We start from the raw sequence: 18,380 nt of genomic DNA, 5'->3' as shown, positions 1-18,380 counted from the left end.
CAAAGTACAAAACAACAGCAGTAGCATTGCAATGACAAAATAAGTATCCTTTATTAAGCACACAATGGCATTTTCTAAAAGTAAATATATATATAATAATGATTTGTGTCTCCTTTTTGGTGATATATTTGATTAAAGCCCTCACACAAAGGTTCTTCAGGTTAGTCTGTTAGAATACTTTATAGATCAAATTGTTATTACCAATATATGGCTACGCACACTAGTGTGGTGTGTGATCTTATAAGATGACGCTGCGCTGCTTCACTAAATGAAAATGTATCTGTTGTCAAGCTACTCTGCTGCTTGCTGGAAAAATAGCAACTACAAAAGCTACTAACTAGTGTGGCTAAGCTAGTAGCCAAGTTGCTAGCTACCCCAACCCTTATGAAACGATTCAATCAGCAATCTGAACCAAGCTTCATCACCATAAGTTTAAATGTGTATTCATCATTTTCACATACATGTTCTTACAGAGAGACAGCTAACAGGCTAACAACTGTGTAGCCTATAGCTATAGGTGTTTCTGATGAGAAAAATAAAGCACACAATTAGGCACTGAAGAATACCAAAATAATTTATTAGAATTTTCCAGAATAAATCCATTTAACAAGTAACCATGAGTCTTTTAGGCACTGTTTTACCGTCTATCTAGAGAAAATAAACACTCCTGTACAGGGCACTAGCAAGACACATATGACATGCCCCAATATGTAACATTACCATGCTGTAGTTCAGTACCGTAGGTAACTCTTAAAGCGAACACGGAAAAATATTGTATAACCATCACATCTTAACAGGACAAATGACACGCTGTACATGAATAATGCCGCGTCATCAGTACACTCATTCACTACATTATGGCTCCCCTCCATTTGGCTTTCCGGAGCCTGACTGTATAAATATGGCAAAACATAACAGGCTTGCATAGACTTCATTTTTCTAGGCCGAATTAAAAAGAGCAGCAAAACAAGTGAACAACATCATACCTTTGTATTAAATTGGTATAACAATTTCATCTGCACAACTGAAATAAAGTCAAATATAGAAGATTTCCATGTGTGTGTGTGTGTGTGTGTGTACAGTTAGGTCCATAAATATTTGGACCGACACAATACTATAATTTGTTTGGCTCTATACACTAACATAATCGTTTTGAAATGAACAAGACATGCTTTACGGACTGTCAGCTTTAATTTGAGGGTATTTACATCCAGAACAGGTGAACGCTGTAGGAATTACAACAGTTTGCATATGTGCCTCCCACTTGTTAAGGGTCCAAACATAATTGGACATTTGGCTTTTAAGCTGTATCATGGCCAGGTGTGTTATTCCCTCATTATCCCGATTACAATGAGCAGATTAAAGCTGCAGTCACACTAGAGTTTGTGCGTGCAAAATTCTGTCGTACAGATCTGCAAAAAGGGGTGGGATTAAACAAATGATTTGACATTTAAAAAAGCGAGCGATTGCTCTATTTTTTTATTTCTGTCCAAAGAGGTCATGTTTTGATCCTCGATTGGTCTTATGCAGACAAGTGATGTGATTTTGCAGGTCAGAGTTCACCAAGCTTGAACTTTCCAAGACAGCAAGCTGCAAAACTTGACTTACCAGCTTGCGCTCAGGGGCGCAACTGCACATTTACTGATGGGTATGCGGCTTCAACTTTTGCGCGCCCCCCTTCAATCCAACTATATTTTATAACAGGCAAGTGATAAAATGTGGAAAATATTTCCATCAATAAATTAAAGATATTTTTTATTAAGATATCAATATGCTTCAAAAAATACAGTTTCGCAGTTCTGAACACAACTGAAATAGTATGAAGTAGTAAAAGGTATAATTACATTAAGCATGTTAAGTCGCAAAGAAATGCATCTCATACCACCCCAAATTTCTTCTCAATTTAATTTTCCCTCACTAAATGATTATAGCACCTTGACTAGCCTTGCTTTTGGACTTTTTGTACTACATTTGTCAAAACAAAATGATAGACATGGGAATCCTAAAGAGCAAAAGAACATTGCAATTACTTCTCACATGCATACTGTGAGAAGTGTAGGGTCTGTCTTTGCAAGAACAATTGACTGAAACTGCTAAAAGTTAAATAAAAAAGACTGTCAAATGTTTAGTGTAATAAAAAAAATAAAAAAACAGAAACAAACAAATGTTCTATTTAATTGAAATGTTATAACTTTGTTTGTAGCCAAAATTTAAATAGTTTTGAGCTAAGAAGTTACCAAAAGGCCTGATGAATCTATATGATACATAATAAATTCATAAAAACATGTATATGGTATGAAAAATGGGGGTGGGGGGTGGAATGATTTTTTAATTTAATAAAATACAATATTATACGCGTATAAAATGCTAAATAAACATTTTTAACATATATATATATATATATATATATATATATATATATATATATATATATATATATATATATATATATATATATATATATATATTATTTGAAACTTTTAATATGGATAATTTCAAAAATAGTTTTGGCACAATGGCGCCCCCCATGTGTGGCGCCCCTATGCGCCGCATATACTGCATACCCTCTTTTTGCGCCACTGCTTGCGCTTCCAGTCTGACGCATTCGGGTGTATGAATCGAAATCTATGGGGAGAAAAGTCCAATGTGACTACAGCTTAAAGGTGCAGGGTTCATTTCAAGTGTGCTTATTGCATTCGGAATCTGTTACTGTCAACTCTCAAGATGAGATCCAAACAGCTGCCATTATCAGTCAAGCAAGCCATCATTAAGCTGAAAACACAAAACAAACCCATCAGAGAGACAGCAAGAACATCAGGCGTGGCTAAAACATTGGTAAAAAGAAATAAAGCACCAGTGAGCTCAGAAACACCAAAAGACCTGGAAGATCACGGAAACAACTTTGGTGGACGACCAAAGAATTCTTTCCCTGGTGAAGAAAACACCCTTCACAACAGTTGGCCAGATCAAGAACACTCTCCAGGAGGTAGACTCCAAGAGAAGACCACAGCAGAGTGAATACAAAGTGTTCACCATAAGATGTAAACCATTGGTGAGCCTCAAAAAACAAGTAGGCTAGATTTGAGTTCTAAAAAAGCCTTCACAGTGCTGGAACAACATCCTATAGAAAGATGAGACCAAGATCAACTTGTGCCAGAGTGATGGGAGGAGAAGTGTATGGGGACGGAAAGGAACTGCTCATGATCCTAAGCAGTGAAGCATGGTGGTAGTAGTGACTTGGCGTGGGCATGTATGGCTGTCAACGGAACTGGTTCTCTTGTATTTATTGATGGTGTGACTGCTGACTAAAGCAGCAGGAGGAAATCTGAAGTGTTTCAGGCAATATTTTCTGCTCATATTGAGACAAATGATTCAGAATACATTGGACTGTGCTTCACAGAGCAGATGGAGAAAGACCCAAAGCATATTGCAAAAGCAACGAAAGAGATTTTGAAGGGAAAGAAGTGAAATGTTGTGCGATGGCCAAGTCAATCACCTGACCTGAATCTGATTGAGCATGCATTTCACTTGCTGAAGACAAAACTGAAGGGAAAGTGCCCCGAGAATAAGCAAAAACTAAAGACAGTTGCAGAAGAGGCCTGGCAGAGCATCATCAGGGATGAAACCCAATAGGCTGTAATTCAGTGTTTCTCAACCACGTTCCTGGAGGCCCACCAACACTGCCTGTTTTGGATGTCTCCTTTGTCTGTCACACCCATTTCAGGTCTTTCAGACTCTGCTAATAAGATGATCTGAATCGTGTGTTTGGTTAAGGAGACATGGAAAATGTACAGAGCTGGTGGTCCTTCAGGAACGTGGTTGAGAAACACTGCTGTAATTGATGCAAAGCATTTGCAACCAAGTTTTAAAAAGTGAAAGTTTTATGATTGTTATCCTGTCCAAATAATTTTGGACCCTTAACAAGTGGGAGGCACATATGCAAACTGTTGTAATTCCTACAGCGCTCATCTGAATTGGATGTAAATACCCTCAAATTAAAGATGACAGTCTGCAGTTTAAGCATATCTTGTTCGTTTCATTTCCAACTGATTGTGTTGGTGTATAGAGCCAAAAAAATGTTAGAATTGTGTCGGTGTCCAAATATTTATGGACCTTACTGTATATGTACCATGATCAGTCAAACCAGGAAAACATACAAGATATTTAACCAACAAAAGCAAGCATTTTACAGTCTTTTACCATCTCTCAACCATTAGCCCGTGCTTATAATTGTACAACTAACCACTTGGCTGAAAATGCTCAGCTTTCCTGCTGGGTCACTATTTTAAGTGCATTGCTGTTTTATTAAGGGAGCCTCTCAGAGAACAGCTTCACTGCACAGACCACTTAATTACACATAATGCACCTTAAATTATAGTGTATGTTTGGTATGCACCACTATGATGGTGTCAAACTGTCACTTAAAAGGAGCCTTGAGCTTAAGAGCCTCGCTTAACAACATAATGGTGGTGAGGTATCACAAAACTCCCATGGTTCAGTCCTCTTGCTTATGAGTTTTCAGTAGAGCTCCTTAAATGTGAAATAACCAGCAATCACTACATATAACACGTATAATAGCACTACGTATAATCATTTTGTATGCATTAGTTTAAATGCAATAGCAAATGACAATATATTTGTACAGCATTTATTTAGTGATATTTTACATATCCATTTTTTAATTATTTGCATTATTTAACATGACCTATGAACAAAAGTATATTACAAGCTTATATTAATAAATGCTGTAAAAAATCATTTTAGTCCAGGGTACATGCATTAACTAATGTCAGACCTTACTGTAAATTATTACCGTTGTTCAAATTTAAAAATAAATAATTGTAGTATATTTAGCGCCTAAGCGTAACAGAAGAGATCCTGACCAAATTGTGTGTGAACGATTCCTTTAAGTTTTGTTTCTAACCACACACCTTGTTTCATCTAAAAACAAAACTCACAGTAAAGCTGTTGTAGCTGAAAATTGCTAATGTTGGGAATAAAACCAAACAGATTTATTTTACAGGGCGGGCAATTTATATGGATACACCTTCATAAAATGGGAATGGTTGGTGATATTAACATCCTGTTTGTGGCACATTAGTATATGTAAGGGGGCAAACTATTCAAGATGGGCAGTGACCATGGTGGCCATTTTGAAGTCGGCCATCTTGGATCCAACTTTTGTTTTTGTCAATAGGAAGAGGGTCATTTGACACATCAAACCTATTTGGAATTTCACAAGAAAAACAATGGTGTGCTTGGTTTTAATGTAACTTTATTCTTTCATGAGTTATTTACAAGTTTCTGACCACTTATGTCCAATGTGCTTCCCATTGTGTTGGATTGTCAATGTAACCCTCTTCTCTCACTCTTCACACACTGATAGCAACACTGCAGGAGAAATGCCAGCACAGGCTTCCAGTATCCATAGTTTCAGGTGCTGCACATCTTCTATCTTCACACCATCGACAACAAAGATAGTGGGGCCATTCTTCATCAATGGAAACCTCAAGGCCACTATATATTTGAAATTGCAGTTTCCTTCTTTATGCACTGAAGCTGGCATGTTCCCTGAGTTTTTTCAGCAAGATGGTGCACCACCACATTATGGGTGTCAGGTCCGAGCATTCCTAGATGAACAGTTTCCTGAAAAGTGGATTGGTCGCCATGGGCCAGTTGGATGGCCCCCCAAGCTCTCACGATCTTACCCCCTTAGACTTGGGGTCATCTGAAGACAATTTTCTATGGTGTGAAGATAGAAGATGTGCAGCACCTGAAACTACTGATACTGGAGGCCTGTGCTGGCATTTCTCCTGCAGTGTTGCTATCAGTGTGTGAAGAGTGGAAGAAGAGGGTTGCATTGACAATCCAACACAATGTGCAGCACATTGGACACGTTTTATAAGTGGTCAGAAACTTGTTAATAACTCATGAAAGAATAGTTACGTTGAAACAAAGCACACCAATGTTTTTATTGTGGAATTCCCAATAAGTTTGATGTGCCAAATGACCCTCTTCAAATTGAAAAAACAAAAGTTGGATCCAAGATGGCCGACTTCAAAATGGCCACCATGGTCACTGCCCATCTTGAAAAGTTTGCCCCCTTACATATACTAATGTGCCACAAACAGGACGTAATTATTCCCAACATTCCCATTTTATTAAGGTGTATCCATATAACTGGCCCAACCTGTAATTACTGTTTTCAAACACATTTCCCTAATCACCTCAACTTGACAACAGGACCAATTAGTGATCTAAAAACGATGTACGTGTGGCCAGTGCGTAACACAACAGATGACACTAGATCAGCCTAGAAATCAAATCCAGCCTAAACTATAACTTGCTAAAATTGTTCACTGAGAAACTCCAACAAAACGGCAAACCCAGCATATCCAACTCAATCTCTTCTCAACTTTTTGATTTAGAAGATAATTTATATAACTTTGTACGATCTCATTCGTACAATTTAGTACGATTTGCTCATCACCTAATGATGCTTGGGTTTAGAGGCGGGGTTGGGTGCCACACCTCCTTTTTAAAATCTTTTATTTTCTTATGACTGAACTCATACGAATTAGCCACTAAATTGGCAAAACGTAAAACACTTATGCTTTCTGGTGAGATCAGATCACATTTAGGCAATATCCACAGACAGAGCAGTGTTCAAAGCAATGCCCTTTTTAAAATAGGACTGGATCGGATTTAACAGATAAAACTTTATGAAGACAGCAAATTTATGTGAACTTGAGCGTAACTTTTAAAAACATTATGATATTCATGTAAACTTTGAAATACAGGTATAGATATTCCAACAAAATATCACAGTATAAGCAAATATAAAGATAAAAAAGAAGAACCAACTGAAAACAGCGTGTCAGGGTTAGTTCGCCCAAAAAAAAAAAAATGTTGTTATTACTCAACGTCATGTAGTTGCAACACCCAGGGACCTTCAGTCATCTTCAGAACACAAATAAGGATATTTTAGATGAAATTGGAGAGCTCCCTCAACCTCCAAATGACGCAATGATCTCGAGATGTTCAGACAAATATAAAAATACTGTCAAAACATTCCATGTGACTTACTGTAATGCCGAGTTCAGACTGCATGATTTTCAAAGTAGTTGTGTCGCAGATGTTTTCACACTGCATGACTATCTGGGCTAACGTTTTGTCGCTGCTTTATTTACACTGCAAGTTGGATCGGCAACAGGGAGTTTCACATTGCATGACTTTACAATAGGAAGAATCACCAACAACTTTGTTCAAACTACATCTCACAACCAAAAACATGTAGTATATCGTTTATTATTAACTACATAACGAGAAAGAAGCCTTTGGTGGGTAAAAAATGTACATATTTACTCACCTGGGTTTGAAGGGAATTTGCAATTTCTCCTCAACGTTTTTCTTTTTTTGACCTGGTTGCTCAGATCACACGTCAAACAGACACAGCTGCTCCTGCCAAACTTCCACTAGTTTTTCCTCCATTTCTTGAGTCCAAATAAACTGAAAATGAACGCTTTTAACTTCTCCCCCAACCTCTTGCTGGCCTGCAAGTACCCACACTCATGGATGCTGCTCTCTCATCAGCTGTAGGCGATCGCGGATGTTATTTTCAGTCAAAACTCATTTCGCACGGCATGATTTGAATCGCCGACAGCTCCAGATATTTAGCACGCCAAATATCTCACAGGCATCTGCGACTCATCGGCGATTCTCTCAGATCGCGTCTTTGATAGTTCATACTGTGTGATTGTCACTCACGTGCACGAGCACCAATTTGCCTGTGATTTCAGACATTTGTGGGCGATTTCTCAAAACCTGTCGGCAAGTCCAAATAGGGGCTAAAATCATGCAGCCTGATCTCGTGGGTGTTTGAACTTCCGGGAGACTTGGGATGTCTGAATATCACGTTTAACAAATAAAGTGAGACGCGATCCAGCGGTACATCCTTGATAAACTGTCCGACGTGCACTGCTCTGGAGCTCAGAGGAGCGCATGACAGTGTGTGGCTGTGTGTGTGTGGTCATGTGATGTGTTTTCAGCGGACAGAGGGCTTTTCAGAAATGCTAGGTAAAACACGATGTGTGTTGATCATTTTCGTTCTATAATGGCATTTTAACACTAAGGGCCCTACCATACACCCGGCGCAGTGTGACGCAAGGCGCGGCGCAATACTTGTTTGCTAGTTTCAGCTTGGCGCAAGAGTCGTTTTGAGGCGTTGCGCTATGCTGTTTAAATAGCAAATGCATTAGCGCTCATTTGTGCGCTCATAGGCGTTCTGGTCTAAAAAGGGAGGCGTTCTGAGGCGGACCGCTGGCGCATTGCTATTTTGAGAAACTATAATAGATTTTTCATTAGACCAAAACAAACCCGGTCTAAACTCCAGCGCAGAGTTGTCTCGCTTACGCACTGCTTAATACCCACAAGAGAGCAATAGGCAAATATCTTCACATATGAAAAAATGTAAATATGAAGGATATATATATTGGATATAATAAGAATAGATATAGGATATAAATATAAAGGATTAAAATATTACAAAACATATTATTTTCTAGCCAACATAAATATGAAAAACCACTGCTTTTATGTCTTCTTCATCTCGGGAGACTTTTTCAGTTCATTTATAACAATTTGCTTTTGTATAATGTTGTTATTATTAGCAGTATTATTTATTATACCCATATTTATATTTGTTTTATTAAAAACAAGCTTAGATTTGCCCACCTGTCAGGTTTTAGACCATATGGGGCACAGCATGTGTTTTAGGATATAACTCAGGTTTTTGAGCACACTTCGTTATTATTGTTCATTTATTCGTTTGCTGGAAATTAGAACTGAATTTAGAAATGGTTTTGAAACAAATATTTGCGCTTAACAAACAAAAGTATTTATTTATAGGCTAATTGATGTCTGTGCGTAAAGGTTTCCTTATCCAAGAGCGAATGTGAAAGTAGATCCATTATCTCTCATTCTCACGCAGTAGATGCTCTGTTTAACAGTTTTCTTGTGAAATGCTCAGTTTTTCCACTTAGACTTACTTTGCGTCCTGTAAATAGCAAATGCGATTATGGTGCGACGCAGCTGCTCTTAAAGGGAATGGGAGATGAGACTCTAATTGGTTTAGTCTCAAAACACACCTATAACTCATTAAGAAAATAAACTCAACCCTTTTAGACCATGCGCCACGGAGCAAAGCAGGTTTTTCCATCCTTAAATTAGCAAAAACGCGTTCTGACATGCCCTGAAAGCGTTTGCGCTCTGCGCATGGACCGTCAAAATAGAGCCCTATGACTTATTAGTGTAAACAGGGCCTAAGTGAGTAGTTTTCGCTAGAGGGTTTGCAATGGGGGCGGGGGATCTGCAATGTCAGCTCAGCATCGTGTTGTCTATTGGCCATCGGCGATGGATAATGGCATCGTCTATCGGCCCAACCCTATTGTCAACATAACTCACTGGAAATCCAAAATACTTCCACACTGGTGACTTCCTGCGTCTGCAGTTGCCATGCTGTCTTTCGCCCAAGCTGACATGACATGAGGGTGTGGCAGCACCGACGATTCCATTTCTGATTTGATAATCGACATTGAGCATGAATTGGAATTGTGACACCCTCACTGTCTATGCAGGAAAGGGTTTTCAAAATATCCTAATATGTGTTCCGAAGATGAAGGTCTCAGGGGATTGGAGTGAGGCGAGCGTGAATAAATAACTATCAATAACAAATCCTTACAATTTAAACTGACCTTTAAATAGTACTGTTGAATTCAGTGTTTCTCAACCATGTTTCTGGAGGACCAACAGCTCTGCAAATAGTTCATGTTCAGATCATCAGCTCATTTGCAGAGACTGAAAGACCTGTGATGAGTGTGACAGACAAAGCAGACATCCAAAACATGCAGTGTTGGTGGTCCTACAGGAACATGGTTGAGAAACACTGCTTTAATTCACTTATGAGAACTGAAATAGGGACAAATTTAGAAGAGATGAGGGATACTTGTATGATTCTGCACACAGATTCAGCCAGAACTGACCAGAGACACCACACTAGAATCTCTTTCCCATTCACACTTCAGCAACTTATATTAATGATACAATTGATATTTTATCAAAGGATGACCAGACGCTGTTACCATCGAAACAACACACAGGCTTTTCTAAACCTGAGACGAGGAGCAGTTGAACTGAGACTCTCATACAGTGGTCCCGAACACAACCCCATCTAATTCCTGATCGTCAGAGTCGTCCTCGCTGAGTGAGAAGTCTTTGTGGTTGGAGAGGCGGCTGGGGCTGCAGTTGGACTCTCCGTCCGTGAGCGAGCTGTTGGTGGTGGGCTTCCCCAAGTCACTGACCGGCCCCATTCTCTCTGCCTCAGCCATCTGGGCCAGCATGCTGTCTAGCAGCGGACGGCTTTTGCAAATGTTGTCCAGTAGTTGACATCTGTGTTGTAACTGTCCAATCAGAGAGTCTTTCTCTTTAATGGTTTGGTTGAGTTTATGAATGGATTCCTCTGATTGGCAGAGCTTCTCGTGGAGGAAGAAGATCTCTCTAAATGAAAAAGAAAGATGACATTTTTAATCAGCTAACTGTGCGCCATACTTGTACAGTGCTTCCAGGATAAATGTCATTCAACTGCACTAGTCAAGACTAAGGCCAATCTGAAGATGCTGGACTTCAGCACTGTGTACTGGTGTAGTAACGAGCAAACAAAGAAAACAGGGGGAAAACAGGGGGAAAAAAAAGGGGGGGGGCCGCGTGATTAGGGGGCCCCACGTCGTCGCGATTTTCAATAATTGAAAATCCAGCAACAGCAATAATAAAACTCTTGGGAACAACTGTGGTCAGAACCAAAGTTCACAGGTCTGTGTTGTCTAAATTCCTCTCAGCTCATACCATAAAGTTGACTTGATTTTAACTCTCCTCGACGCCCACACAGGAGAAGACGCGCCGCGCTCTTCCTCGCCGCAGGTTCTCGTTAAAAATGAATGACTTCTGGCTACTTTGACGCTCTCGCTGCTTTCGGTTTGTGATCGCTCGTCAGTTTTTGAAGGATTTCCCGCGTTGTTGCTCCACCCCGCCCCCTTTCCCGCTCCTCAGTTTGTGATCGTTCCTCAGTTTGTGATCGCTTCCCCGCGTTGAAAACCCCCCCTCCCCCCACCCAACTCTGGGGGCCCCGTTAGTGATCCCTGCAGGGGGGCCTCCGCATTTTGCGCTACGCCACTGCACAAAATACTTGGCTTATGCTAGTTTTGTTGAATAAAATAAGCAAACAATGCAAGTGAAATATGACAACGAGACGCTGCGGTGTCAGAAACTTGTATTACTGTCGGCTAAGTGAACAAGTCGATCATAACGGGGATTCATTCACAAACGAATCGCTCCCCTTCGTTAGAATTAGAAGTAAAAGCAGGAGAGGGGTTGTGTTTCAGGACATGGACTACATCAAACTTAACCGGTAGGGTGCATAATACATTTCCATGCACACAAACACTGGCTCTTATCTTTATCAGCAATGTGGTCAATTATCCATCGACGTATAAATGTGATGTAAAACGATAATTTTCGGAATTTAAAAAAGTTTTTGCATACTGACCACCGGGAAAACATCAGATGTATATGTATATATCTCTGGCTCTAGATGGCCAGTCCTCCGCTGCACCTTGGTTCCACATTTATTTAAAAGGAGCGCTACCCTGTACTAATATGGCAGCTCTATTCCATTCGCATTTCTTCCAATAGAAAACAACAGCGTAGGTGACATCTAATGTAAATTTCTACGTAATTTTCTAACGCAGCACGTTAACGCGATAACTGCCCACCAATATATATATATATATATATATATATATATATATATATATATATATATATATAAAATTTTAAATAACAAACTGTTATTTCTGAAAGCATTTACTTAATGTCATTATTTCATTTTTGGCGGAAGTAGTTATATATATATATATATATATATATATATATATATATATATATATATATATATATATTAGGGATGTAACGGTATTGTAAATACCGTCATACCGCAATATTAATTTTTTTCGATATTACCGAAGTCGCATGACTCTGTAAAACTATAGGTCTTCTGAGAAAATTTGCTCAGGCGAATGAAGCGAACGGGAGGTAGCTTAAACTACATTTCCCATCAGCCCAGGCGTGGCCATAATCCTTTGCGGTCTGTTGTCGCTACAGATCCAGTAATGCGGAAATGGAGTGTGCTGCTAGTAGCGGAGATGAAAAAAAGATGGAAATGATCGAACCTAAAGCGGGTGTTGTCGCCGCGCGCGTACTGAATAGCTGTGTTGTCGCGCGCGTACTGAATAGCAGTGTTGTCGCGCGCGTACTGAATAGCAGTGTTGTCGCGCGCGTACTGAATAGCAGTGTTGTCGCGCGCGTACTGAATAGCAGTGTTGTCGCGCGCGTTCTGATCAGCTGTGTTGTCGCGAGCGTATTGTAAAGCGCCGAGGGGGGGTTGAGCGCGCATTCTCAAGAGCGGTGTTGTCTACTGAAGGGCTGGACGGAGGTTGTGTCGCGGGGGCACTTTTGATCGATTTGGAAGGGCATTTTCTATCCAAGACTAAAAAGGGCATGTGCACTGCACAGGTTGAGCCCTATGTGTGCACGTGCCTGCAAGTTGGGGAATACGAGTAATAACAGTCATGGGGACTGCAGAAACACAGCACACTGTTCAGATTTATGCAGACATTGACTTGTACCGCAAAGAGACCTCTATCTCACTCATGGTTTGTCTTCTCAAGTGGGGGAAAGACAATGCACAATGTTACCCCACTGCTGTCAACATGGGCCAAGTCATAACTCTGTCCCGGAATCCTCAGTCCCAAATGAGAGGGTTTTTTTCTGTTGCAGGGGACATTGTAAATACCCAGAGATACCAGCTTTTACCAGATTATAGTTATATGATAATTTTCCTTTAAACCCATCTCTATCTAAGTAAGTGAGTGAGTGATTAAATGTTGAATGTGATGAGTTTTCAACAATACTAAATTAAAACTTTATTTTTTTTTACATGGTTTAATAATTTTTTGTTATTAAAATTGAAGTTCCTGTTTCAAAGCTTATAGATAGATGGCTAATTTGTATGTCATTGACACTTTTGGCACTTTTTTGGAGTATTTTCATAAGTTTTGTTTTTTCCTGTAAATGATTCAATAAATACCGTACCGTGACATTCATACCGAGGTATTACCATACCGTGAAATTCTGATACCGTTACATCCCTAATATATATATATATATATATAGTTATATTGAGTTCAGATGCAAAAGCTGCTAAATGCCACTTCCGCCAAAAATGAAATAATGACATTAAGTGAATGCTTTCAGAAATAACAGTTTGTTGGCAAAAGCTGCTAAATGCCACCTGCCTTTGACAGCAAAAGCCGCTATATCTTGAAAACCAATCAGAAGGCGATTTTGATTTTAAAAGATGGAGTCAAAACTCTGTGCATTATAAGAAAAAGAAAACAATGTACAGTCGGAAGTGTAGCATGCATTCACAATAATTTTTTGTGCAGCGGCGCTACTTTGAATGAGTCCGATTTACCATACATTGAACAGCAACTCCATGTCACGAAAGAGTTAAGATGCCGTTCTTTTATCCCACATGAATGCTATGAGGATAAACAGGAGACCAAGACCTTAAGTATGTTGAGAATGAATGAATGAATGACAGCTTCAAAAATTGTCTGAGAGACATCCCTTTTGCCCAGTAGGCTTACCTTGTGTTTTATTTGCTAATGTAAGCTATTTTTAAAAGATAAATATAATGTATAAAATTATACATTATTATATTACTTCATAATACCTATACGTCTGCTAAGCTTTTTATATTCATGGACAATGCACAGATATTGTCGTTTCAGTTTTTACACTACATTATTTGAATTCACCAAGCTTCATTTACAATGTTTACATTGCTCTACTTACATTAAATCTAAATCCCAAATATCAGAAATGACAACAGATTGTTAGGTTTTAATGTTCTTGATTAATGCACTTATTTGACAGATTTCATTCATTCATTTTCCTTCAGCTTTTTTCCTGGTTTATCCCAGTGGAATGAACCGCCACTTACTTGACAGATTTATGTAATAATTTTTGGTGGTTTGTGTAATATGTGTTTCATGTTTGGTAAAATAATTTCTAATTGCATCTTTAGTGATTTTCAACTAATTACACTGACTTGTCCCAATAGGTGGATTTAGAGGGTTTTGCATAAAAGCACTGATGAATTTTGACGCAAAATTTACCTTGTTAAAAAACAAAGAATTGTCTAAAGTGACATTTTTGGGAAAAAATATTTTATTTACTAGCTAATAACATTTTCATTACATATAATATGACACTACTAAACCTATTTATATGAGCCTGTTAGAAAATGGTCATTTACAAGAAAAGAGGTCTGATGGATTTAGAGGGTTTTGCATCTAAACTCTTCATATATATTTTCCTTGGCAGTGTGGTCACCGTTTCTCTTTAAACCATCAAAAGATATATAAAAAAATCACTTCGTAAACCACCAAATCGTAACCCATTTTACTTATTTTTACGAGTCTATTACAGCCCGGAGCTTTTCGATTTAGCACAAAAGTCAACAAACAAATCTATAGAGCATCTACAGAAGGACGCAGCTGAGTACGAGCAAGTAACACCCTCTTTCCCTCACTTGTCCTTGGCCTCCGTGATCTCCTGCGTGGCGGCTCTGAGCTGCTCGTCTTTGCGGATGAGACTCTCCGCCTGCTCCCGCACGGTCCTCTCCGCCTCTCGCAGCCGCTGCTCCAGCTCCAACACCCGGCGGTGCAGCGCGGCCAGATGCGCGTTCGCCTCTCGGATCTGCACCGGAGACGGGGACGACATGATGTCCGGGATGCGGAAGATAAAAACACTCTCATCCACGGTACGGGCTGATCATCTTCTGCGGGTCGTCTCGGGAGGCTGAACTCTCCCTCAGTCTCAGCATGCGTTATGCTACAGCGTGCGTGGATGGATGTAGTCTTCGGTAATTCTCTGCGTCTGCAACACAGTGACAGTCGACAACGCGGGCTTGGCGCAGCTCGTACATTTATGATTGTGTCGTATAAACGTGGGTTATGCAGTTTGTGTATGTTTTTCCGTCCAGCTGACGTGTCATTTGCACCAACTTCATAGCAACCTGTAGCTGCTGACCCGGAAATGATATTTACAGCAACTGACCAATCAGAGTAGACGATAGACAGCATTGATCAAACTGCACTTTAGGTACCAAAATAAATGAGCTTCATTTGACTGTGTAGTTAATATACCATTTAAGACAGTAAACAATTTTTTGTTTATGTATTTGTTTTGTTTATTTCATTTGTTTGTTTCTTGATTGCTAATTTATATCATGTCTCAACCAATGACTGTAAAAAATCTCAACATTGTCTCAACTCTGTTTCTCTTGCTCATAGATATATACATTAGATGTCGCCTGGCCTATTGTTGTCTATTGGACGGAATGCGTCAATAGCGCCGCCATCTTGGTACAGGGTAGCGCTCCTTTGAAATGAATGCGGGAGCAAGGTGCAGTGGAGGACTGTGGCCATCCAAAAGTTTTTATGCAGCGGATGCCCTTCCAGCCGCAACCCATCTCTGGGAAACATCCACACACACATTCACACACACACTCATACACTACGGACAATTTAACCTACCCAATTCACCTGTACAGCATGTCTTTGGACTGTGGGGGAAACCGGAGCACCCGGAGGAAACCCACGCGAACGCAGGGAGAACATGCAAACTCCACACAGAAACGCTGACTGAGCCGAGGCTCGAACCAACGACCTTCCTGCTGTGAGGCGACAGCACTACCTACCGCGCCACTGCTTCGCCAAGAATATGTTTTATTATATAAACTTGTTTTTTATTTTATTCACATGCTCTTATAGGCCTATATATAAGATTTTGTCTGCATATTTAAGTATATTTGTTTTGTTGTATGAATATTAAGGACTTTTGAATTTGTTAACTCAAAGGTGTTGTTCAGTAAAAACAGATATCATCACTATTTCACACAGCTTCAGCTTTAAATTAAACACACTGATGTGTTGTGTGGAGTGTGGACACCCGTGTTCACTGAGCTTCTACAAGATTCCCTAATGTTATCTAAGTATTACATTTTAAAGGAATGCTAAATATGATTATGTGTAAATCCTCAAATGAACTGAGGAGGGCAACATCACACATGTAGCTGTCTAGTGTGCCGCAAATCTCAAAAGAAGAAGAGGAAGTGCGAGAAGGAAGAGGTCGAGAAGAGACTCTCGCGACATCTCAGTCGTGTCCTTGATGCGCTAGCAGAGATGGGCTACTGGGATCTAGAAGAGGGCAAAGACTGCGTTGCCAAAACATGGGTCACCACGAAAGTGGCCACCGTTGTAGGTTAGTCTGAAAGATATCTAAACTGTGATGGATCATTTGAGCTTAGTTTTGAACCTGCGCGTTGCTTATGCAGTATAAATGCTATGTTGTTAGCATGTGCATTAGCCCTTTAGTAAATAACAGTGTAATGTTACTGTACTCTTATGTGGTAATTATATATTTCCCACATTATTTAAATATATTAGGTGTTTGTTTTTTATATCGTGCGGGTTTATTGGTTGTAGTTACAGGCTATTCCCCTGTGCTAATGAATTTACCGGTTGTTTGTGTCCTGGTTCTCGAGGTGTCATTAGATTTTGCCTGATTTAATAGAGGTAAAGTTGATTTTATATTCGCACATTCGTTTATTTAGAAGTCTCTATATTGTTTACCATGTTACTTTAAATATTCAAGCGGAATTTTCATGCATGTGTGCATTGAAAACAACATTAACACTGTTTATTTGACTGTAAACAATGTTGTACTTTGATAGTCATTTGCTGCCAATCTGATTTCGCTATTTATAGTTTGCAAATAATACTTTCATGAATTTATATTATTAAGAGGAAAGTCTGAATGTGTGAAAATAAAATCAACTTTACCTCTTTCCTGATTTATATATTGCTGTTGTCTGCAGGACTGGTCGCTACTGCCTACCGTATGGTGTTATTTAAACCTGAACCCCCTCTTCAAGCTTTGACCTCAGCAGCATCACTCACTGGCACCATGGGTAAGATCCAAATAATAACACGATGCAAACCTATTCATTGTCTGTCATGCTGAGCTTGGAATATATCTTTATAAGTTTGACCCTAAAAGTGTTTAAAAGCTTTAACAGCATGGCTACTGTATGATTTGAAAATTTGTACTTTGTTGTGTTTGATGTTGTTTAGTTTACACCACCCACATTTGCATTAAGGCGAATAATTTTTTCCAAAGGGCTAATTTTAGAACTACACCATTATCTGCAGGTTTTTTTTTAAATTTATCTTTACGGTTAAATAGAAAACTCACTCACTTTCCCTAGCTTAGTTCCTGATTTACCAGGGGTCACCACAGAGGAATAAACCATCGATTGCTCGGTTTACACTCACCATGCACTTTATTAGGTACACCTTACTAGTAATGGGTTGGACCCCATTTTGCCTTCATAGCTGCCTTAATTCTTTATGGCATAGATTTAACAAGTTTCTAGAAGAGATTTTGGTCCATATTGACATGGTAGCATAACGCAGTTGCTGCAGATTTGTGGGCTGCACGTCCATGATTCGAGTCTCCCGTTCCACCACAACGCAAAGGTGCTCTACTGGATTGAGATCTGGTGACTGTGGAGGCCATTTGAGTACAGTGAAATCATTGTTATGTTCAAGAAACCAGTCTGAGATGCTGTTATCCTGCTGGAAGTAGCCATCAGAAGTTTGGTACACTGTGGTCATAAAGTGATGGACATGGTCAGCAACAATACTCCGGTAGACTGTGGTGTTGACTCGATGCTCAATTGGTACTAATGAGCCCAAAGTGTGCCAAGAAAATATCCCCCACACCATTACACCACCACCAACAGCCTGAACTGTTAATACAAGGCAGGATGGATCCATGCTTTCATGTTGTTGATGCCAAATTCTGACCCAATCTTCTTTTGTCTGTAAATCGTAGAGATGGTTGTGCGTGAAAATCCCAGTAGATCATCAGTTTCTGAAATACTCAGACCAAGCGCAGCTGGCACCAATAACTCTATGTTCAAAGTCACTTAAATCACCTCTCTTTCCTATTCTGATGCTCGGTTTGAACTGCAGCAGATCGTCTTGACTATGTCTACATGCCTAAATGCATTGAGTTGCTGCCATGTGCATTACCGTGCAGTTGGACAGGTGTACCTTATAAAGGACTGCTTACAGGACATTAGCGTGTAGTAGATTTCCATATCTGACATAAAGCTCCTTAAAATCTCTCAAAAGTGC

The 18,380-nt window shown here is 39.6% G+C and overlaps 3 protein-coding genes across 4 annotated transcripts in view; 1 reads left to right on the top strand and 2 right to left on the bottom strand.

Annotated features, from left to right (window-relative positions):
- ranbp3a (RAN binding protein 3a) overlaps nt 1-18,380 on the bottom strand; it is a 1,280,039-nt gene that overhangs the window by 764,760 nt on the left and 496,899 nt on the right. The window lies entirely within an intron of this gene.
- On the bottom strand, nt 6,661-15,209 carry vmac (vimentin type intermediate filament associated coiled-coil protein). The gene is made up of 2 exons (XM_087273181.1): nt 14,708-15,209; nt 6,661-10,554 (listed from the first exon to the last, which is right to left on the bottom strand). The coding sequence occupies exons 1-2, from the start codon at nt 14,896-14,898 to the stop codon at nt 10,200-10,202; spliced, it is 546 nt and encodes a 181-aa protein (XP_087129307.1). The 5' UTR covers nt 14,899-15,209; the 3' UTR covers nt 6,661-10,199.
- ndufa11 (NADH:ubiquinone oxidoreductase subunit A11) overlaps nt 16,333-18,380 on the top strand; it is a 7,672-nt gene continuing 5,624 nt past the window's right edge. Inside the window, 2 exon segments of the mRNA NM_200525.2 lie at nt 16,333-16,440; nt 17,057-17,149. Coding sequence (NP_956819.1) covers nt 16,362-16,440; nt 17,057-17,149 — 172 coding nt within the window. The 5' untranslated portion in view covers nt 16,333-16,361.

Source organism: Danio rerio, chromosome 11 (assembly GCF_052040795.2).
Source record: "Danio rerio strain M-AB ecotype USA chromosome 11, GRCz13ab, whole genome shotgun sequence".
NCBI lineage: Eukaryota > Metazoa > Chordata > Actinopteri > Cypriniformes > Danionidae > Danio > Danio rerio.
The sequence above is the reverse complement of the archived record's forward strand: the minus strand, read 5'-3'. Positions and strand labels throughout refer to the sequence as shown.

Coding starts and splice junctions, on each gene's coding strand:
- vmac (XM_087273181.1), bottom strand. CDS start 14,898: ATGTCGTCCCCGTCTCCGGTGCAGATCCGAGAGGCGAACGCGCATCTG. Junction 10,555..14,707: donor ATCACGGAGGCCAAGGACAA/GTGAGGGAAAGA, acceptor TTTTTCATTTAG/AGAGATCTTCTTCCTCCACG.